The sequence below is a fragment of the Colias philodice genome, chromosome 1 (genome assembly GCF_061535455.1).
Source record: "Colias philodice isolate Cphi_HAF_F1 chromosome 1, ilColPhil1 Martin Lab GWU primary, whole genome shotgun sequence".
In the NCBI taxonomy this organism is placed as follows: Eukaryota; Metazoa; Arthropoda; class Insecta; order Lepidoptera; family Pieridae; genus Colias; species Colias philodice.
Genome location: NC_143086.1, coordinates 16,303,286 through 16,320,683, shown reverse-complemented (window position 1 = coordinate 16,320,683; position 17,398 = coordinate 16,303,286). Strand labels below are relative to the sequence as shown.

Genomic DNA, 17,398 nt, shown 5'->3' with positions numbered 1-17,398 from the left:
AGTAAAGTTTATGAGAGTTTGAGTTTTAATACCAGCCAATAAAAATGTCACTAATAATCCCCACTTCCTATGGGAAGTAGGTCAAATTGATATTTGTTATACCCAATTATAGTAATTAAAACTTTGATATTCTAAACAATCCATCAAAATTTTATAATTAATTACGATAAATGTTTTAAACGCCCTCGGCTTTAAAAATGTAGCAAATATGAAAGTATTAATATTAAAATGATTGTAGTCTAATCGTATGTTCGTGTATGGGGTAATTATATGTGGCCTTAGCCTGGTTCTACGTCAACCCTATCCTCGACATGTTTGCTAAAATTCAAATTGCATTGTTATTGAACGAATAACTCTGTATTGTGCTTTTTGTGATTTCCTCGCTGCGATTTTCCATCAAACTACATATATTGATATGTGTCATTTTAATGTTATAGATGGGTTTTGGATGTGGTTTGGGCTTTGGTGGACTGTATTTTGATGAAAGCGTTGATATAATAAACGTAGTGCAACGGTTCATTGGGTAGTTATTTGAAATAGTTATAACGTTTTGTAGAAGGAAGTTCCTGCTTCGTAGAAGCTTTGAAAATGACTATCATTTTTGGATAAGTTTTTAAATAAAACACATATTTAGAACTCTTTAATAGAACATTATTATATATTAGCATTCCACCCGTGGTTTCGTCCGCTTTGTCTAAACTCTAAACCTTAACAAATTTTATCGAGGACTATAGCTACTAGATAGCTCTATATACAAGACAACGTTTTAGTATGCGGTCGGCGGTCAAGGTATATACTCATGCGTTACATAATATATGTGCTGAAAGGAGACAATTCTTCATCGGTTTGATAAGATTGACTATCTGACCCCGTCTTAAAGCAATATTATTTCCAGCGTGGAAATATAACAGCGCTATATAGGTCGTGTAATGCCATCCCTTTCCCGCACGGGAAATAATACTGCTATAAGACTTGGTAACTTATGAGTAGACGTGATTTCAATAGCAGTAGAATTAGGACCGCTACCGCAACATTTATCTTCCATAAATCTTGGTGCCTCTTTTGAGCGTTTATCGGAAGTCAATACGTTTACACTTTTATACTCAATGAATCATTGTAAACACTAACATGTTGAATGAGTTATTGTGTAAATAATTCACGCCTATATAATAAACGAACACTTATATGTACTTGTTATCATATTCATTTTAAATTTAAATGCTATATATTTTATGAGTCAAATTAGTAAAACATTCAAAGGGGACCTATCCGTTAAAATTCTTACTAACGCTATTTGATTCTTCTCAGCAATTATAAAGGATTATAATATAAAGATACAAACATATCAAAATTGTTTCAGCCGTTTCCATGACAGCAGACTACAGCCTTACTTATAAGGAATCAGGTCATGGTTCGGCCAGTAGACGCCAAAACATTATTAGCAGACAAAGGCATATCGATACTGCTTTCACTATAAAGGAAATTAGTGATTTCTAATTTTCTATTGCGGTTTATTCTTATTGTATTTATGTTAGATTTCGAAACAAAGATATTATAAGCACAGATAATTTAATTTATTATAAATAGGAAAGCTTTGTAATTATGTATGTATGTATGGTTTTCACGCATAAACTACTGGTCCGATTTCGAAAATTCTTTCACCATTAGAAAGCTGCAGCTTCATTGAGCAACATAGGCAATATTGCATTTTCAAAAAATTAGAGATCCTTACCAAAAATGCAATAATGTAACCCAAGGTGTAAAAAATTCCTTAATAAAAATTCTGTAATCGCGTGCGCTGCGGAATCTATTCCTTGAAGTACGAGGATGGTTCTTATGAAAAAAAAAAGTAAACATGTAGGTACCACGGGCGAAGCCGGGGCGGACCGCTAGTATAATATGTATATACAACTAGTACCTGTTAAGTTTATTATGTGATTCTATTATTTAGCATAGAAATTAACATTCGAAACCAATCAACATAATATTAATGAGATGGATAATCTAATGATACAAAATGTTTAGTGGTTATTATTCCAATTTGATAATACACTAATTCAATTTCTCTTTGATCTTCCAATAGTGGTGGTAAATTAGCCTGTATCGCCATAATTTGATTTCAATACAATTATACAATTAATTGAAATCAGTTAAATGTATAGATAACGTTAGATATAATTGCACGCTCTGTTGCCTCGCTATTATGTCCGCTATTATCAGAGAAATCCTATTGTTTACATTCAAACAGATAAACATAAACGTCCTTTGGTGAAGCCGTCTTGTCTGTATTGTGATTTGGTTAATTTACCGAGGGTTTCGTGTTTGCAATTTTGTATGTTGATTGTGGAAGTAATTTTTTTTTTCCTTTCTTTTACTGCTTGTGGTGGAAGTAAGTGCTGTGGAAGTAATAATTGTATAGATTTTTACCTGATTAAATTGGGAAAGTGCGAAAATGGTAGCTGTTTTTTTAATTTATATTTAGTTCGTGCAAGAAATTGTTTCAATATTATGAACACGAATAGTATATTAATAATTATTGTAATTGTAAAATGTAAAGGCATCTATTAAAAAAATAATGGAAATACTTAGTACATAAAAATGAATACTTTTTACCTTCGAAATTTCGTTTTAATCGATCCAGATATGTATTTAGAAGGACTTCAGTGACAAATACACGTACATAAGAAATATATTATGGATTATTTTTGTACATAATTATATGGGAATTGTAATAATGATAAGTCCTTGCAAAATTGAAACTATTCTCATGTATATTGAAGAGCCTGAATGCATGTGAAGCTTTGACGCTTAGAACCATTAGGGCTGCCACATTATTCATTTGAATAATTATATTTAAATTAGTAGGGAATTTTTTTTTACAAAGATAATTATATAAAGAAATACGTATGGTTAAATTTTAAATATAATAAGGAGACACAATAAATTTGTTTATAAGAAATTTTGTTATTAGATTAAATTGTTACGAACACCCTAACTGAAGAAAGCTTGATTTATGATTAGCCCTTTATGATTATAACTTGATGGTTTACAACGGGGGTTCACTCGGTTCAAATTATACTAGACATCAAATTGTGATACCGAAACAACAATATTTTTAAGGGAATAAAAAAAGTCGTTTGTGCGACTTTGATCGGTTAAAAGTATTGCATATTTTTCATAAAAATAACAAAGAAATACAGTATATATATATAGTATATATAGTATAGGTACAATATATTTGAACAAACAATTAGTAAATTGGTCGATTCGTTTCAAACGAACACCGGGGGCGGGATCGGATAGGATCAATTTCTCACTAACGATAGTGCCTGGTTTGACGGTATTGTGCTGAAGGCCTGAATCCATTTTCCTTTGTTATTATTTTATATACGAAACCAAATGGTAAATTTTAAATCCACGTGCAGAAATCGGAATGGTCAGTGTTATTTTAATTAAATATGGATATGTTTTTTTTTTTTGTAGAAGTGATATTAATAATATTGCAGAGTAAGCTTTTAAGCTCTTTCAAAGTACATATACACAAAATATGCGTATGATGGGTTTTTAAATTTAACATGATATATTGAAATAATTCTTTAATATTTATGTGACGTTTTATAGTTTTTTATAGAGTTTTACCCTATTTTCTATCATCAATCATCATCATCATCATCAATACATATAATAAAATTGTAGAAAAGTGATGTCTGTACAATGAAAATATAAAAAAAAAACTTAGCAGGTGTTATTATTAAATCGATCCTGAACCCAAAACTGTAGTTAAAAAAAATTTGTCTGTTTGTCTGTTTGTCTGTTTATCTGTATGTTCGTGCACGCTAATCTCAGAAACGGCTTATCCGATTTAGATGCGGTTTTCACTAATATATTGTGGTAAGCTTCACTTAACATTTAGTGTTTATTTCATGTCAATCGGTTCATAAATAAAAGTTATGACCATTTAAGTAATCACGGCGAACATTTGCTAAGGCATGCTATACATGAATAACTTTATTACGTAAATTATACGCTAAAGTTATTCCTTGACATGTCCAGATGATCATATCGAAAGTACCGTGGGGGGGGGGGGGGTTTAGCTGAGGGGGTAGTAAGGGGATCAAAGGACCTTTATTTAGATTTTTGCTCATAAGTCTAAAACCTGCACAAATAGCATTATGGTTACTTCTAGGTAAATTTTCTACATAAAATGTCTTTTAAATTATGTCGTAGGTATTATATTTTTAACCCCCAACGCAAAAAGAGGGGTGTTACGTCCGCTATGTGTGTTTGCGTGTCCGTCTGTGCAACCGTAGCTCGCTAACGGGTAAAACGAATTAGATGCGTTTTTTTTTTGTTACATTAGTTGTTCTTAGATATAGTGTATCAAAATCGGTTCATCCATTTATTATATATAGATAGGGGTAAAAGTGGGAATGGAAAAAATGAATGTTGTCAGTTATACCCAAGTGATATATCAAATGAAAATAGACGACCTGTCAGAAGCAATTAGTCAAATTTTATCAAAATCGGTTCATCCATTTATTTTATATAGGGGTAAAAGTAGGAATACTTAAATAAATGAATTTTATCAAATATACTCAAGTGACGTATCTAATGAAAGACATGACGTGTAAAGTACAATAAGACATATTTTATCAAAATTGGTTCATCCATTTATTGGATATAGGTATAAAAGTGAGAATAAAAAAATGAATTTTGTCAAATATACCTATGTGGCATATCAAATGAAAGGGCATGACATGACGTGAGAAGTATAATGAGGCATAGGTATTTAATCAAAATCGGTTCATCCATTTATTGGATTATAGCGGTAAAAGTGGGAATGAATAATCGAATGTGGTCAAATAATATACTCAAGCGGCATATCAATTGATGTCTGAATTACAATTAGTCATGTTTTATCAAAATCGGTTCATCTGTTTATTACATATAGGGCACCTTAGGGGTGATATAGTGGGGATAAATAATCCAAATGGAGCACCAAACGAAAGGATATGACGTGTACATATAGGTACAATTAGACATGGTTTACATCAAAATCGGTTCTGCCATTTACTAGGGGTGAAAGGGAAAAGTTGAAAGTCTGTGAAAGTAGAAGGATATGGGAGCGGGAGGATAGCCATACCCTGGAAATTTTGAACTCTTTTGTACCTAAGTTTTTAGCTCGGTTTAGTAATAAATTTTACTAACAGTTATTTTGTGTTATTATTTATTTTATTTCTTAACTTTAAAATAATCTGTAAGTACTTATAATTTAGTTGTTTATGGTAGTACGTGTTTCAAGACGTGTTTACTCAATAATTGTGTGTTAAGTAGTAACTACTATGCAGTCACTATTCCACGCGGACGAAGTCGCGGGCACAGCTAGTTGCTAATAAGGTTGAGAATTCCGATATCTGTTCATATACCTATTTAATTGATCAAGTAATTTTTTCAATAAATTAACACATTTTCAATAAATTTTTCTTTCGTGTCTACTTTCACAACAATGTTTTATAAATTTTGACCTCAATGCATCGAAAATATGTTCCAATCTTGTTCCAATGTTGTTATTTTAACTTGTCATTTATGTACAACGGAAGGCCGCGCCGACGTTTTGTAGGCAACTTCAAGCAAAATAATTTCAACGTAATTGTATAGATTGAGAACCTATTATATTTTACTAGCTGTGCTCCGCGGTTTTACCCGCAGTGCTCCACTCCTGTTGGTCTTAGCGAGATGATAATAATTATATAGCGTATGGTAGCCTTCCTCGATGAATGGGCTATCTAACACTTAAATAATTTTTCAAATCGGACCAGAAGTTCCCGAAATTAGCTCGTTCAAACAAACAAACAAACAAAATATTATTTCATTACAAATTTGCATCGTCAGAACGTTGCTTTTTTCAAGATCATAATATTGTTATACCTACCATACTTTTTTAATTTCTTAATCCAGGAAATGATTCTAGATCTTTTACATTGTTATCATGAATTTAAAAAATGTGTTAAATTTCAACTTTCTTAAATAAAATTATTAATTAATTAATTAATAATTAAATATAACTCGATAGTGACAGCCCTACAAAGTCCACGGATGAACCGAGTTTACCGATTAGCGGAAGCTAAGTGAAGTCAGCTTAAACTTGAATGTCGGTCAAGTTCGTAATGGTCAAATGCGGTCAAATATCAAGTATAAGTTGAAGTTACAAGTGTTGACTTTATAGTATTTTGTGTTAAATGTAATAATATTAAATTAAAGGGTTAATATTATGTTCTGCTTAGTTTTTCTTCCAGTTAATATAAATTAAAAATTACGCCTAAATGTATGTTAATCGGTTATCAAGGATGGATTTATAACTTACGACATTATACACGATGTACTTTTAATAGAGTACCACTTTTATTAATCTATTATTAAAATAATATATTAAATATTACGTTGTATTTTTATTCAGCTATTATTAAAATATTATAGTAAATATTACGATATGTATCACTCTATAAACTGTTGTGTAAACAACCTACTGGTCACTGATAGAATTAACAGCATTGGAGGTTTTCCTTCCGCTTTATGCCGAGTCAGGGTTTTTATGCAACTGTAACATACTTTGCTTCTCTAAATAAATCTTCTATTAGAATAATAATTAATAATCTAATAAGCTTACTATACGCCCGTGGTTTCCCCCGCCTTGTCTAAAACCAAATAAATAGAAAACTAAACAAAACCTTCCTCTTAACCCTTAAATTGATTTCGTCCGTTTTAAAGGACATAGTATTTACACACATGCTGGCGCTGTTATAGCAGAAGCTTAGCTTCGCCAATCGGTATATTGGGAAGGTACTAGCTATGTCCTTCGCGTACATGCAGGTTTCGTTAGCGAAGCGAAGTACAGTCGCGAATGGTGACCATTTGAATATTGCAAAAAACGGATCTTTTGACTCTCCTGATAAAATTGATAATAACTGTATTTTGGCTATTTTGCTTATAATGTTATATTATTAGTTAGAATACGATTGTAAGTAGGTATAGTATTTTGACATAATTTTTACATATTTTACAATATTTGGAATAAAAATTTTAGTTTATTCATGATGTCCCATAAAACGGACGTTGACAACTTGGAGTATACACTAGGGTATTCTTCACATGTCCTATGTAACGGACGTTGCCAATAAGGCCTGCCATTTTGAACGTCATCATTTTAATATATTTTTCTCTATTTTTATTATATTTTACAGGAGCATGACTTGGCAATCAATAAAAAATTCCCTCACTACCTCTGGCGGAAGCTGAAGAGTCTGGCGTTGAGTTGAGATGACGATTTCGAAGGAAATGTAGACCTACGGGAGTGTTTTCACTATGATAACAGTGTCAATCATTTACCCCCAGCATCATACCTCCAGAATTATACGACATATTGATTTGAGACACAATGAAGACCCAAATAGTCAGAATTTTTACCATCAACAAAATATTATTGCTGCAGAATTACAGCCATTACATGCGATGCGAGATGAATCTTCCCTACTTCTCAGTAGTTCTTCAGCCACAGCATCATGTTACTTACCAGAAATACCATCCAATGTTTGAAAATTTAAATGATAATATGACAAATTAAAAAACTGGCAGCAAATGGATATATATGCCAAAGAATCCAAAAAAAAGCGATTTAAATTTCCTGTTTGCTTTGGTACTTCAGGCATGGTATACGACTTCTTTGCATACGATGAAGCAAACACATTTCAATCTGTACAATTTAGTGAATGGGAAGAGGACTTTCTTGGTGTATTAGAGAAGTTCTCAGGCTATGTAATACTATTTATATTCCAATTCTTAGCATATTCCTAGGCTGACATTTTTGGTAGTGTCGTTTTTTAAAATCCATTATATTTTACGATATCGTTACAGTTTTAACCAATATTTTAAGACAAATGTTTGAAAAGCTTATACTAGATCGTCCATAATTATAATTTGATGAAAATTTTGAATCTCATAACTGATAATGTGCATTTTATTCATGTACCACGGTTGCACGGATAATGTGCAATGTCCGTTATATGTGACGTTCCGAACATGTACATATAATTGGCAATGTCCGTTTTATGTGACATAGTGAAAACAACAGAAAAAATTAAAAATTTTTATTTTTATTTCATTTTCCTCTTTTCTATCCTAATTCCAACACGTCCTCCAAATTTGGATATTATACACACAAGTTATCTAGGGGTGACAATTTAAGGGTTAAATCACTCTATCTCATATTAAAAAACCCTATTTTCAGATTTTCATCTGTAGCGTAATTTAAAAAATCTTCGCATATAGACCGACGGTGGAGCGACTTTGTTTAGTAGTGATTTCTCTTTGGATATGTGTATTGATTGTTTATGCTACAGTGAACTTGTTAAGTGTGTTTTGGCTTTATATGAATGTTTTGTCTATATCTGTTACAAGAATTATAGAATTGCTTACTTAATACGGCTGTTACGGAGTAGTAATGATGTTGTTTCTACTCTCTTGAAATTTAAGAAGGTATTCAAATAAATATATTAAAAAGCTTCGAGAGAAAAGTTTTGGTGAATAAATGTATAATAATTGTTTTAATGTGAGCGTTCCAAAATTAATAAGACAAAAAGGTAATCTAGTAATAAAAAATATTTTTTGTGCGCAAAAATAGAGCGTGTGTAGCGAGTACACGTGTCTGAAGTGGAATTTCTTTGACAAGATTCAAAGATACCAAAATCGTCACCTTACTCCATGACGTGACGGTGACGACCTTGAAATTTTACTCGCAATGTTTCAAAAGCAAATTGTTATAGTAATGTTACGAAATAGAGATACAAGTTAATTTTAATACAATGTCACACAATATGAATGTGACAGTTTAAGAGCTGCATCATCCTTCATCATAATCCATTCATTCCAACATAATGCAACTAACTATATCTCTGTTGTGTTTTACTTAAAACAGCTGAGCGGTTTTTGATAAGAATAAAAATTTACGTTTGTGAATTAAATCATTTAATTTTTATTAATTACTTTATGTACATGAATATTGTACTTATTTAAAAAAATAAAAGTGTTGTATTAATTTCAAAAGGTACAGTTTCCGTGTAGAGCCCTTTTGGAATCCAAACTGCAAATGGCAGCAAAGGTTTCCTAATATTTTTGATCACTGAAATTTTTGTACCATTTTTATAGTAACCAGGTTTTGATCAAAATATTGTTCATAATATGATTACAAAAAATCTGTGTTTTTATGAAAGGAGAATGACCACGGGTGGTATCGGTAAAATTTTTGTTGTGTCACGTGTTCGTGATATTGTTAATTCCTATTTGTATTTATAATGATCATATTTATCACTATTAAGTCGTAAATATACCGATTATATAGAAATAAAAGTAAAAGTTTTTGTTTTGACACATATATCTATCTCTCTTGCAAGCGTCATTATTGTTTTTATTTGAAACTAGCGCTCCGCCCCGGCTTCGCCCGTGGTACATATTTACGTTTTCCCTACATAAAAACCATCCTCGTACTTCAAGGAATATAATAAAAAAAGAATTATCGAAATCGGTTCAGCCGTTCTCGAGTTATGCGCTTACCAACACATTTTGCGATTCATTTTTATATATAAGAAGATGAATGTGCTCGAATCATTGTTCGACGTTATTTGTTTTGAAATAATGTTTATTACGATTTACTTTTCACATTTGTCTTGTAAATTAAAATATTACCTATGTAATAAATGTAAAACTTAACGTTCATCGTTAGTTTAAACTCGATAAAGTATTTTTTGAAGTTTTTTGAAGTTTGAAAGTATTTTTTATTTTTATTGTCGCGAACTGCGGCTTATTTCCATAAAAACTTTAATCATATCTAAAAGTACTAACATCAAGCTTTAAATTGAGCTATATTTCATCTTGACACAATTAGTTTGATTGCGATACCAAGTGCCATAGTCACTTGGGCAATCTCCTTTGGAGATACTGCTTTATTCTATCGATGTATTATTAAATCGCTTTCACAATATTCCATTAACCTAATTTAAACAGATAATAGCTTTCGTAGAAATTCATGATGGATGCCATATCATAAATAATTATCAACTTTGCACGTAGTTAATGAATTTTAATGCATGTCATGTCACATGTACAGTTCAATACTTATCGATGGCAAAATTATAATTACATTTTAGTTAAATGGATGCTCAACAGCATGAGGTAATTATTGTTCTACTATAATTATTGTGCGTTCAAGCAAACAAACAAACTCTTAAGCTTTCTAATGTTAGCATAGCTTTCATGAAATTATGACAATAAGGTTATTATTTAATTAAGTAATTTTGTATTTTGTATAATATAGAATTAAGTAATTTTGAATCAAATTTTGACCTTTGTTCGATAAACATTGACTTGAAAACGATAAAAAAGGCACTATCCCAACTAGATCCTTCGAAATCTGCAGGTCCTGATGAAATCAGTCCACTGTTTCTAATAAAATGTGCCGACTCAATAGCCATTCCACTAGCCTATTTATTTAAGAAATCACTTACTCTTATGGAATTCCCCTCAATGTGGAAGAGGGCATTTGTTACACCTGTCCACAAAAAAGGTTCTAAGTTGGAAGTTGTCAATTATAGGCCTATATCTAAATTGTGTATCATAGCCAAAGTCTTCGAAAGAATAGTATACGACCAGGTTTATGCAGTATTTAAAAACACATTCACGAGTTATCAGCATGGATTTCTTAAAGGTCGATCAACCGTGACTAACCTGGTGCTTCTGAATGATTACATTACTGATGCTATGGAGACAGGCCATCAGGTCGATGTAATCTACACGGACTACAGTAAATGTTTTGACCGCATAGATCACAAGATTCTCTTGCATAAATTATACATAATGGGCATTAGAGGTAACTTACTCAGATGGTTTTCCTCGTATATCAACAATAGATCTCAAGCAGTTGTAATAAGTAACTATATATCAAGTTGGGTGGTAATACCAAGTGGAGTACCTCAGGGCTCCCTTTTGGGTCCTCTTATGTTTTGCGTATTCATAAATGATATTCCAAATTGCTTCACACACTCAAATCTTCTTTGCTTTGCTGATGACATGAAGATATTTAGGACTATTAAATCTTCTGCTGATGCTGCTATGCTTCAAGATGACCTTAATAAATTAGACTACTATTGTACTCAAAATAAATTAGATCTCAATCCTGGTAAATGCACAGTCGTCTCATTTAGTCGTAAAAAACAAACACTGCGTTTCAACTATCGAATAAAAAATCAAGATCTTGGAACTAGCCCTGACATAAGAGATCTAGGAGTGATACATGACCCAAAACTCATGTTTGATAAACATATCGATTATATTCTAGCTAAAGCTTCTAAAGCTTTAGGCTTTATAATGAGAATTTCGTCAGATTTTAAAAAGGCGAAAACGTTTAAAATTCTGTTTTGTGCCTACGTACGTAGCATTCTAGAATATGCGTCGCCAATATGGAATCCGCGATACGATAAATAAAATAAATAAAAAAATAAAAAATAAAAAATAAAAAAGCCTTATATTTCCAGAAAAAAGAAACTTAAATAACATTTGTTTTTTGTTTTTACTAAACTTAACCTATATTTGCCTTGTTTATATTAATTTAAATATATTTGTAGTTTTTAGTGTTTTGTTCAGTATTTTGGTTCGTTTTCCAGAACCCCTCCTCGGGTGAAGGCCTCCTCCAACGTTTTCCATTTTTCCCTATTCAGGGCTTTATGTATCCAGTCGTGGCCAGCCGTCCTGACAATCTCGTCCTGCCATCTCGTAAGCGGCCTTCCTCTGCAGCGCTTGCCCAGAGGGCCGGTCCATGACGTTACTCTCCTTGTCCATCTCTGGTCCTGAAGTCGCGCTACATGTCCCGCCCACTTCCATTTGAGTTTTAGAGACTGGTTTAGTGCGTCAGTAGCTTTTGTTGTTTGTCTGATTTTAGTATGTCTTATTTTTTGTATCTTTCTTATGTTGAGCATACTGCGCTCCATGCCTCGTTGACATGTAGATATTTTCTGTCTTATACTGTTTGTAAATTTCCAGGTTTGACAGGCGTACGTTAAACATGGTAGGAGGCAAGACGTCATGACCTTAGATTTAATTTGTATCGCCATATTGCTTTTGAATATTTCTTTCAGGCTCCAATATTTATTCCAGGCGAGTTGTATCCGTCTTTCTACCTCTCGGTCGTTGTTTGTTTTGTCAAAGCTGATTTGTTTACCCAAGTAAATATATGTATCTGTATAATTTAATGTTTTGTTGTCAACTGAAATTTTGGGTTTTACTCTACTGTTTGTCATTAACATCGTTTTAGTTAGATTCATCTCTAAGCCGATTTGTTTGCTGTATTTATTTAGTGTTTGTAGCATGTACTGTAGTTGGGTACTTGATTCAGAGAGAAGAACTATATCGTCCGCGAAACGGAGATGACACAAGTACTTTCCACCAATATATAGGCCGCAGTTTCCCCAGTCAAGCTTCCTTATTATATACTCCAAGATAGCGATGAACAGTGTCGGGGACATCGGATCGCCCTGTCTTACTCCTCTTTGTATGGGAAATCTTGGGCCGATTTTTTCCAGTTTTACTCTTCCTGAACTGTTATTGTAAATGCTTTTAATTATCTGTATGTACTCAAAATTGACCCCCTGTTCTTCTAGAGCGTTCCAGATACTTGAATGTGCTACGGTATCGAAAGCTTTTTTGTAGTCTATGAAGGCAATATGTAGATTTCTTTGTTTCTCTTGGTACTTTTCAATCAGTAGGTCTATAGTATAAATGTGGTCAATGGTAGAGAAGCTTTTCCTAAAGCCTGCTTGTTCTATTGGTTGTTCGGGTTCTAAAATGACACTTATTCTTCGATTTATAATAGACGAAAAGATCTTGTATAAGCACGGCAGTAAGCTTATTGGTCTGTAGTTGGCGATGTCATATGGTGCTCCTTTTTTATAAATCAATATTATATTTGATTCAGACCATTGTGTAGGTATATTGGCTGATTTCAGTATGCGGTTAAACAATTGTGTTAGTGGTGTAGTCAATAAGGAACACGCTGTTTTTATGGCCTCATTTGTGATATGGTCTGGACCGGGGCTTTTTTCAACTTTTAGCTTGTTTATCGTATCAGCTACCTCCTTGTTATCTAATGGTTTTACTATGTTATCAGTTGTTGTCAGGCACTTTATGTTAGTGTTGCATTCTATGTTTTGATAAGCGGTCGTCTGGTTCTGGTTGCTGTAGAGGGTTTCGTAAAAGCTTGTTGCTATATGTAGAACGTCCCTACGCTTATTTGATATTTGTTCCCATTTTTTTAAACCTTCCACCCAAGTTTTGTTGGTTTTTAACTGTTTGAAAGCTCTTTTTGTGCTGCCTGTTAGTTTAAGATGTTTTTCTATAGTATTTGATCTGTAGCTTGCGTAGTCTTGTTTTATTCGTTTGCTTATAAGTTTGTATAACGCAGCAATTTCATTTTTAATAGTTCTTGTTTTATTTTTGTTTTGTTGTAGTATTCGTCTTCTTGCTATAAGTGTTCTAGTACTTTCTGATAGGATGTTATTCTTTATGTTTGTGTTTTGTCTAGCTTTTTGAAGACTCTGGGTTATGATGCTAACTATTTTGTCGTAGTGTGTTTGAATTGGAGTGTTTTCGTCAATGCATAATAAATCTGGTAGGTGGTAGGCGACGCATTCTCTATATTTCTTGATTTCTTCTTCGGTTGTCAACTTAGAGTTTGGGTAAGATGTGTAGCTGCTTCTACTCTTTGTTTGTTTTGTCCACGTAAATGTCGCTCTAATTGGTCTATGGTCTGAGGAGTAGCTGAGATTTAGAACTTCGATATTTTTTATCATGCTTGGTTTGTTAGATAAAATAAAATCGATCTCATTTTTGTGTTTAGTATTTGGCGAACGCCAAGTCCACCTGCGATTTGGTTTCTTTTTAAAAAAGGTATTTAAGATCGAGATTTTGTTTTCGAGAGCGAAGTCAATCAGTGTTTGTCCTCTTTGGTTTCTAATACCATATCCATGTTGTTTCATTATCAGATATTCTGCTGGTTTTGGTTGGCCAATTTTAGCGTTAAAATCTCCCATGATTATGTAAACTTGGTAAGACAAGTCGAGTGCTTTGTATATGTCAGCGTAAAAGTTTTCAATCTCTTCTTCTTTTGCTGATTCTGTGGGCGCGTACGCTTGTATAAGTGATAATTTGCTACCATGTAGATTTAAGTTTAATAGAGCGACTCTTTCACTGATACTTGTAAAACTTTCTATACTTTCTTTGTGGCGTTTGTTAATTAGAAAGCCCACTCCGTAGAGCCCTTGCGTAAGCCCCGTGTAGCAGAGAATGAAGTCTTCATATTCTTCGATTTTTGTCCCGGTACGTCGAATTTCAGCCAATCCAATTATATCAAATTTAACATTGTTTAGTGCTTCCTTAAGTTCAATCAGGTGACTGTAAGTCGACAGTGTTCTTACATTGTATGTTAATATGTATAGCTTTTGTAGTGTTTCAGGAATCACGGTTGTCTCTTTTTGTGTTTTGTTATTGTTACTTGCTAAGATCGTTGGAGGGTTTTGGTCGTTATCTTCCTCGGTGACCAGCCGTGTTGGAAGATGGTTTTTGTTTCTTTGTTGATTATGTTTGAGTGGTACATTTGTTTGGGAGGGGGGCGGTAATTGCTATTGGTTGTTTTTATTCACATTTTCGTTGTTTTGGTGCTGCAAAGTATTCTTGTCGTTTTTGTTAACTAAGTAGTTTAGTAAGCCTGGTCTTACGAAGCCTTCCGACACACTGTTTGATCTGCGTATTGGAGAGTTTGGATTTTTTGTTTTATTCTTTTTGGTGGTTTGTGAAATACGTGTTTGTTGCGGTTGATAGTTTTGAGGCTCAGGTGAGGTTGGTAATGCTCTTTTGTTGTTTGATTTTAAAACAACTAATTTATCGTATTTTATCGTGACTCTATTGCCTTTCTCGCGCTCTTTGTTTGCTTCCTTTTGTAGTTCCTTTCTTTTTTCTAAAATATATTTAGGATAGTCTTCTTTCAAGTAGTATTGGGTGTCTTTTAATAGATTTTTTTGCTTGAGAATGTTGATCTTTAGGCCCAGGGTAGTAAAAGTTACAAGTATGGGACGCGGTTTATCACCTATTTTTCCTAATCTTTTTACCTCCTGGATATCTCTGTATTCTAGTTTTAAAGATAGATATTCGTTGATGAATTTAATTATATTATTTTCAAGGTTTTTATACGATGACTCGCCCTCCTCTATGCCAAAGAATATAATGTTTCTTGCCCTTGCTTGTTTTTCCATGAATTGAAGTCTCCTTTCTTGATTTTCTACTTTTTCTTTTAAAGTTTGGTGTTTTTCTTCCCATATGGCGAATTTTTCTTCCAATTTATTTGTTATGTTTTGTGTAACTTGTTCTGTTACCCTTTCTCCGTTTTTCTGAATTTCTATTTTTTGGTCGTTCAGTTCTTTTTGGATGTTTTGCAGTGCTTTCATAATCTCCTCCATTGTGTCTGGTTTGTTTTGGTACTCGTTACGCCCTCTCTGTGCGGTAGATTTTACTGCTACGGCAATAGCATAATTGATTTTTCTGTAGATCTTAAGTTGAAAATAGTGTGCACCTTTTTTGGTAGATGGCGTTTAATTTGATTTTAAATGTAGTTTTAATACGGAGTATATTGTTACTGTGTCGCAGTAGCGCCCTTCTTCCCGAACCTTCCTTCAAGAACTCTTACACCACTTAAAAAATCCGGTTTATGGAAACACTTAGTCTCTAGATATTTAGCAAGGACTTAGCGGCAGGTTTATTACACGTTCTCACATCGACAAGTGCACTATTCTTTGCTGGGCTCTTCTCAGTTAGGTTTATATCCAAACAATTAATTTCTCTGATCATTTCATCTTATACGGGAGGCATGTCCTTTACAGGAATCTTGTTTGTAGTTTTTTTCTAACTGACTGTACAGAGCTATCAGTGCTTATTAGTTATTTTCGAATTGTTAGTGTAGTTTATACTTTACGATGTTGATTCATGACATAAGTGAGTCATCTTCTTTTGTTCTGACAGCTGTTGATACACTTGAACACTGTTAACGGTTTTTATATTGACAAAACAAAAATAATACTTTTTTGCCACTTATTATCACTGCAATGATTAATTACTTTGATTCTATGTTTATTCACAATAGTTTATGTATATTTTGCCGATAGAAACTTCACTGGTATTTTGAATAATCTTTGTATCAAGGCACGATTTAAAATTTTTATATATCACAGGAACTGTTTGACTAATTATCGAGATAACATTTACACTGGTATTTTATACGTATAGATATATTTTGAAGCACTTTTCACTCGTATTATTTAACTAGAACTATTTTTAATTTAATTAATTAGCGGAGCTCACTGATACTTGAATGACAGCTGTCATCGTCCCCATTTTATCCGATATACGATAAATATATAACTAGAATTGAACGAATACAGATGAAATTTTTGAAATTCCTATGTTACCGATTACACGTCCCGTACAAATCTGAGGATTATTACGAGGTCTGCAGCAAATTTCACTTCTTACCCCTAACATATCGCCGGGAGATTTCTGATATTTTATTACTTTTAGGCATTACATCCAATAAAATAGACTGCCCAGAACTACTAGCCAAAATTTCTTTATACACACCCTCAATTTTATCTCGTAAATATAATCCTATCTTTACTTCCGCAGTCAGCACTAACTATCGTCAAAATTCGTTTATTCTACGCGTAAGCAACAATTTTAACAAGCTATCAAAACAGTTCGATTTTGACTTATTCTGCAGCAGTTCTTACTCCATTAAGCGTCAGTTAGCTAATGAGTTCTTCCGTCAGTTTGGTGGCCAAGTTGATATGTAATTTGATTAGTGTTACAATATCATTGGTTTTAAGCACTTGATTCGTGTACGTAATCGCTCACATTTGTAATTGTCATATATTAACATTATTCTAGCCGTGAGAATCTGTAAATGGCTTATTTTAAGTATTATATTATGTGACTATCTTTAAGGATACAGCTGTAGATTCTCCTAAAATATAAATAAATAAATAAATAAATTATGTCCTTTCCCGAGGATTTAACGTGGAAGGTACGAGTTTAAAAATATCATTAATGTCGGTTCACTTGTTTATGTTAAGTGCAACGGACAGGCAGAGTCGCTTTCGCAGTTATGTATTATATTAGTAAGAAAGAAAGTTATTATAAATCTCGTAAATCATAACTAATGATTGAATTGCTTAACTGATTTTGATGGAAATTGGCATTGCTATAGTTAATGACATGCTTAATATATCATACACTCGTATAATGCTAATCG

General features: G+C 32.8%; 2 protein-coding genes across 2 annotated transcripts; both read right to left on the bottom strand.

Moving 5' to 3' along the window:
* Positions 1–11,687: 11,687 nt before the first annotated feature.
* LOC149491546 (uncharacterized) lies at positions 11,688–14,576 on the bottom strand. Its single transcript, XM_089697968.1, has one exon. It carries the CDS (start codon positions 14,130–14,132, stop codon positions 11,688–11,690), a length of 2,445 nt encoding a protein of 814 aa, XP_089554094.1. The 5' UTR covers positions 14,133–14,576.
* Positions 14,577–14,706: 130 nt separating this feature from the next.
* LOC149491545 (uncharacterized) lies at positions 14,707–16,474 on the bottom strand. The gene has a single exon (XM_089695158.1). The coding sequence runs from the start codon at positions 15,552–15,554 to the stop codon at positions 14,721–14,723; it is 834 nt and encodes a 277-aa protein (XP_089551284.1). The 5' UTR covers positions 15,555–16,474; the 3' UTR covers positions 14,707–14,720.
* Positions 16,475–17,398: the final 924 nt, after the last annotated feature.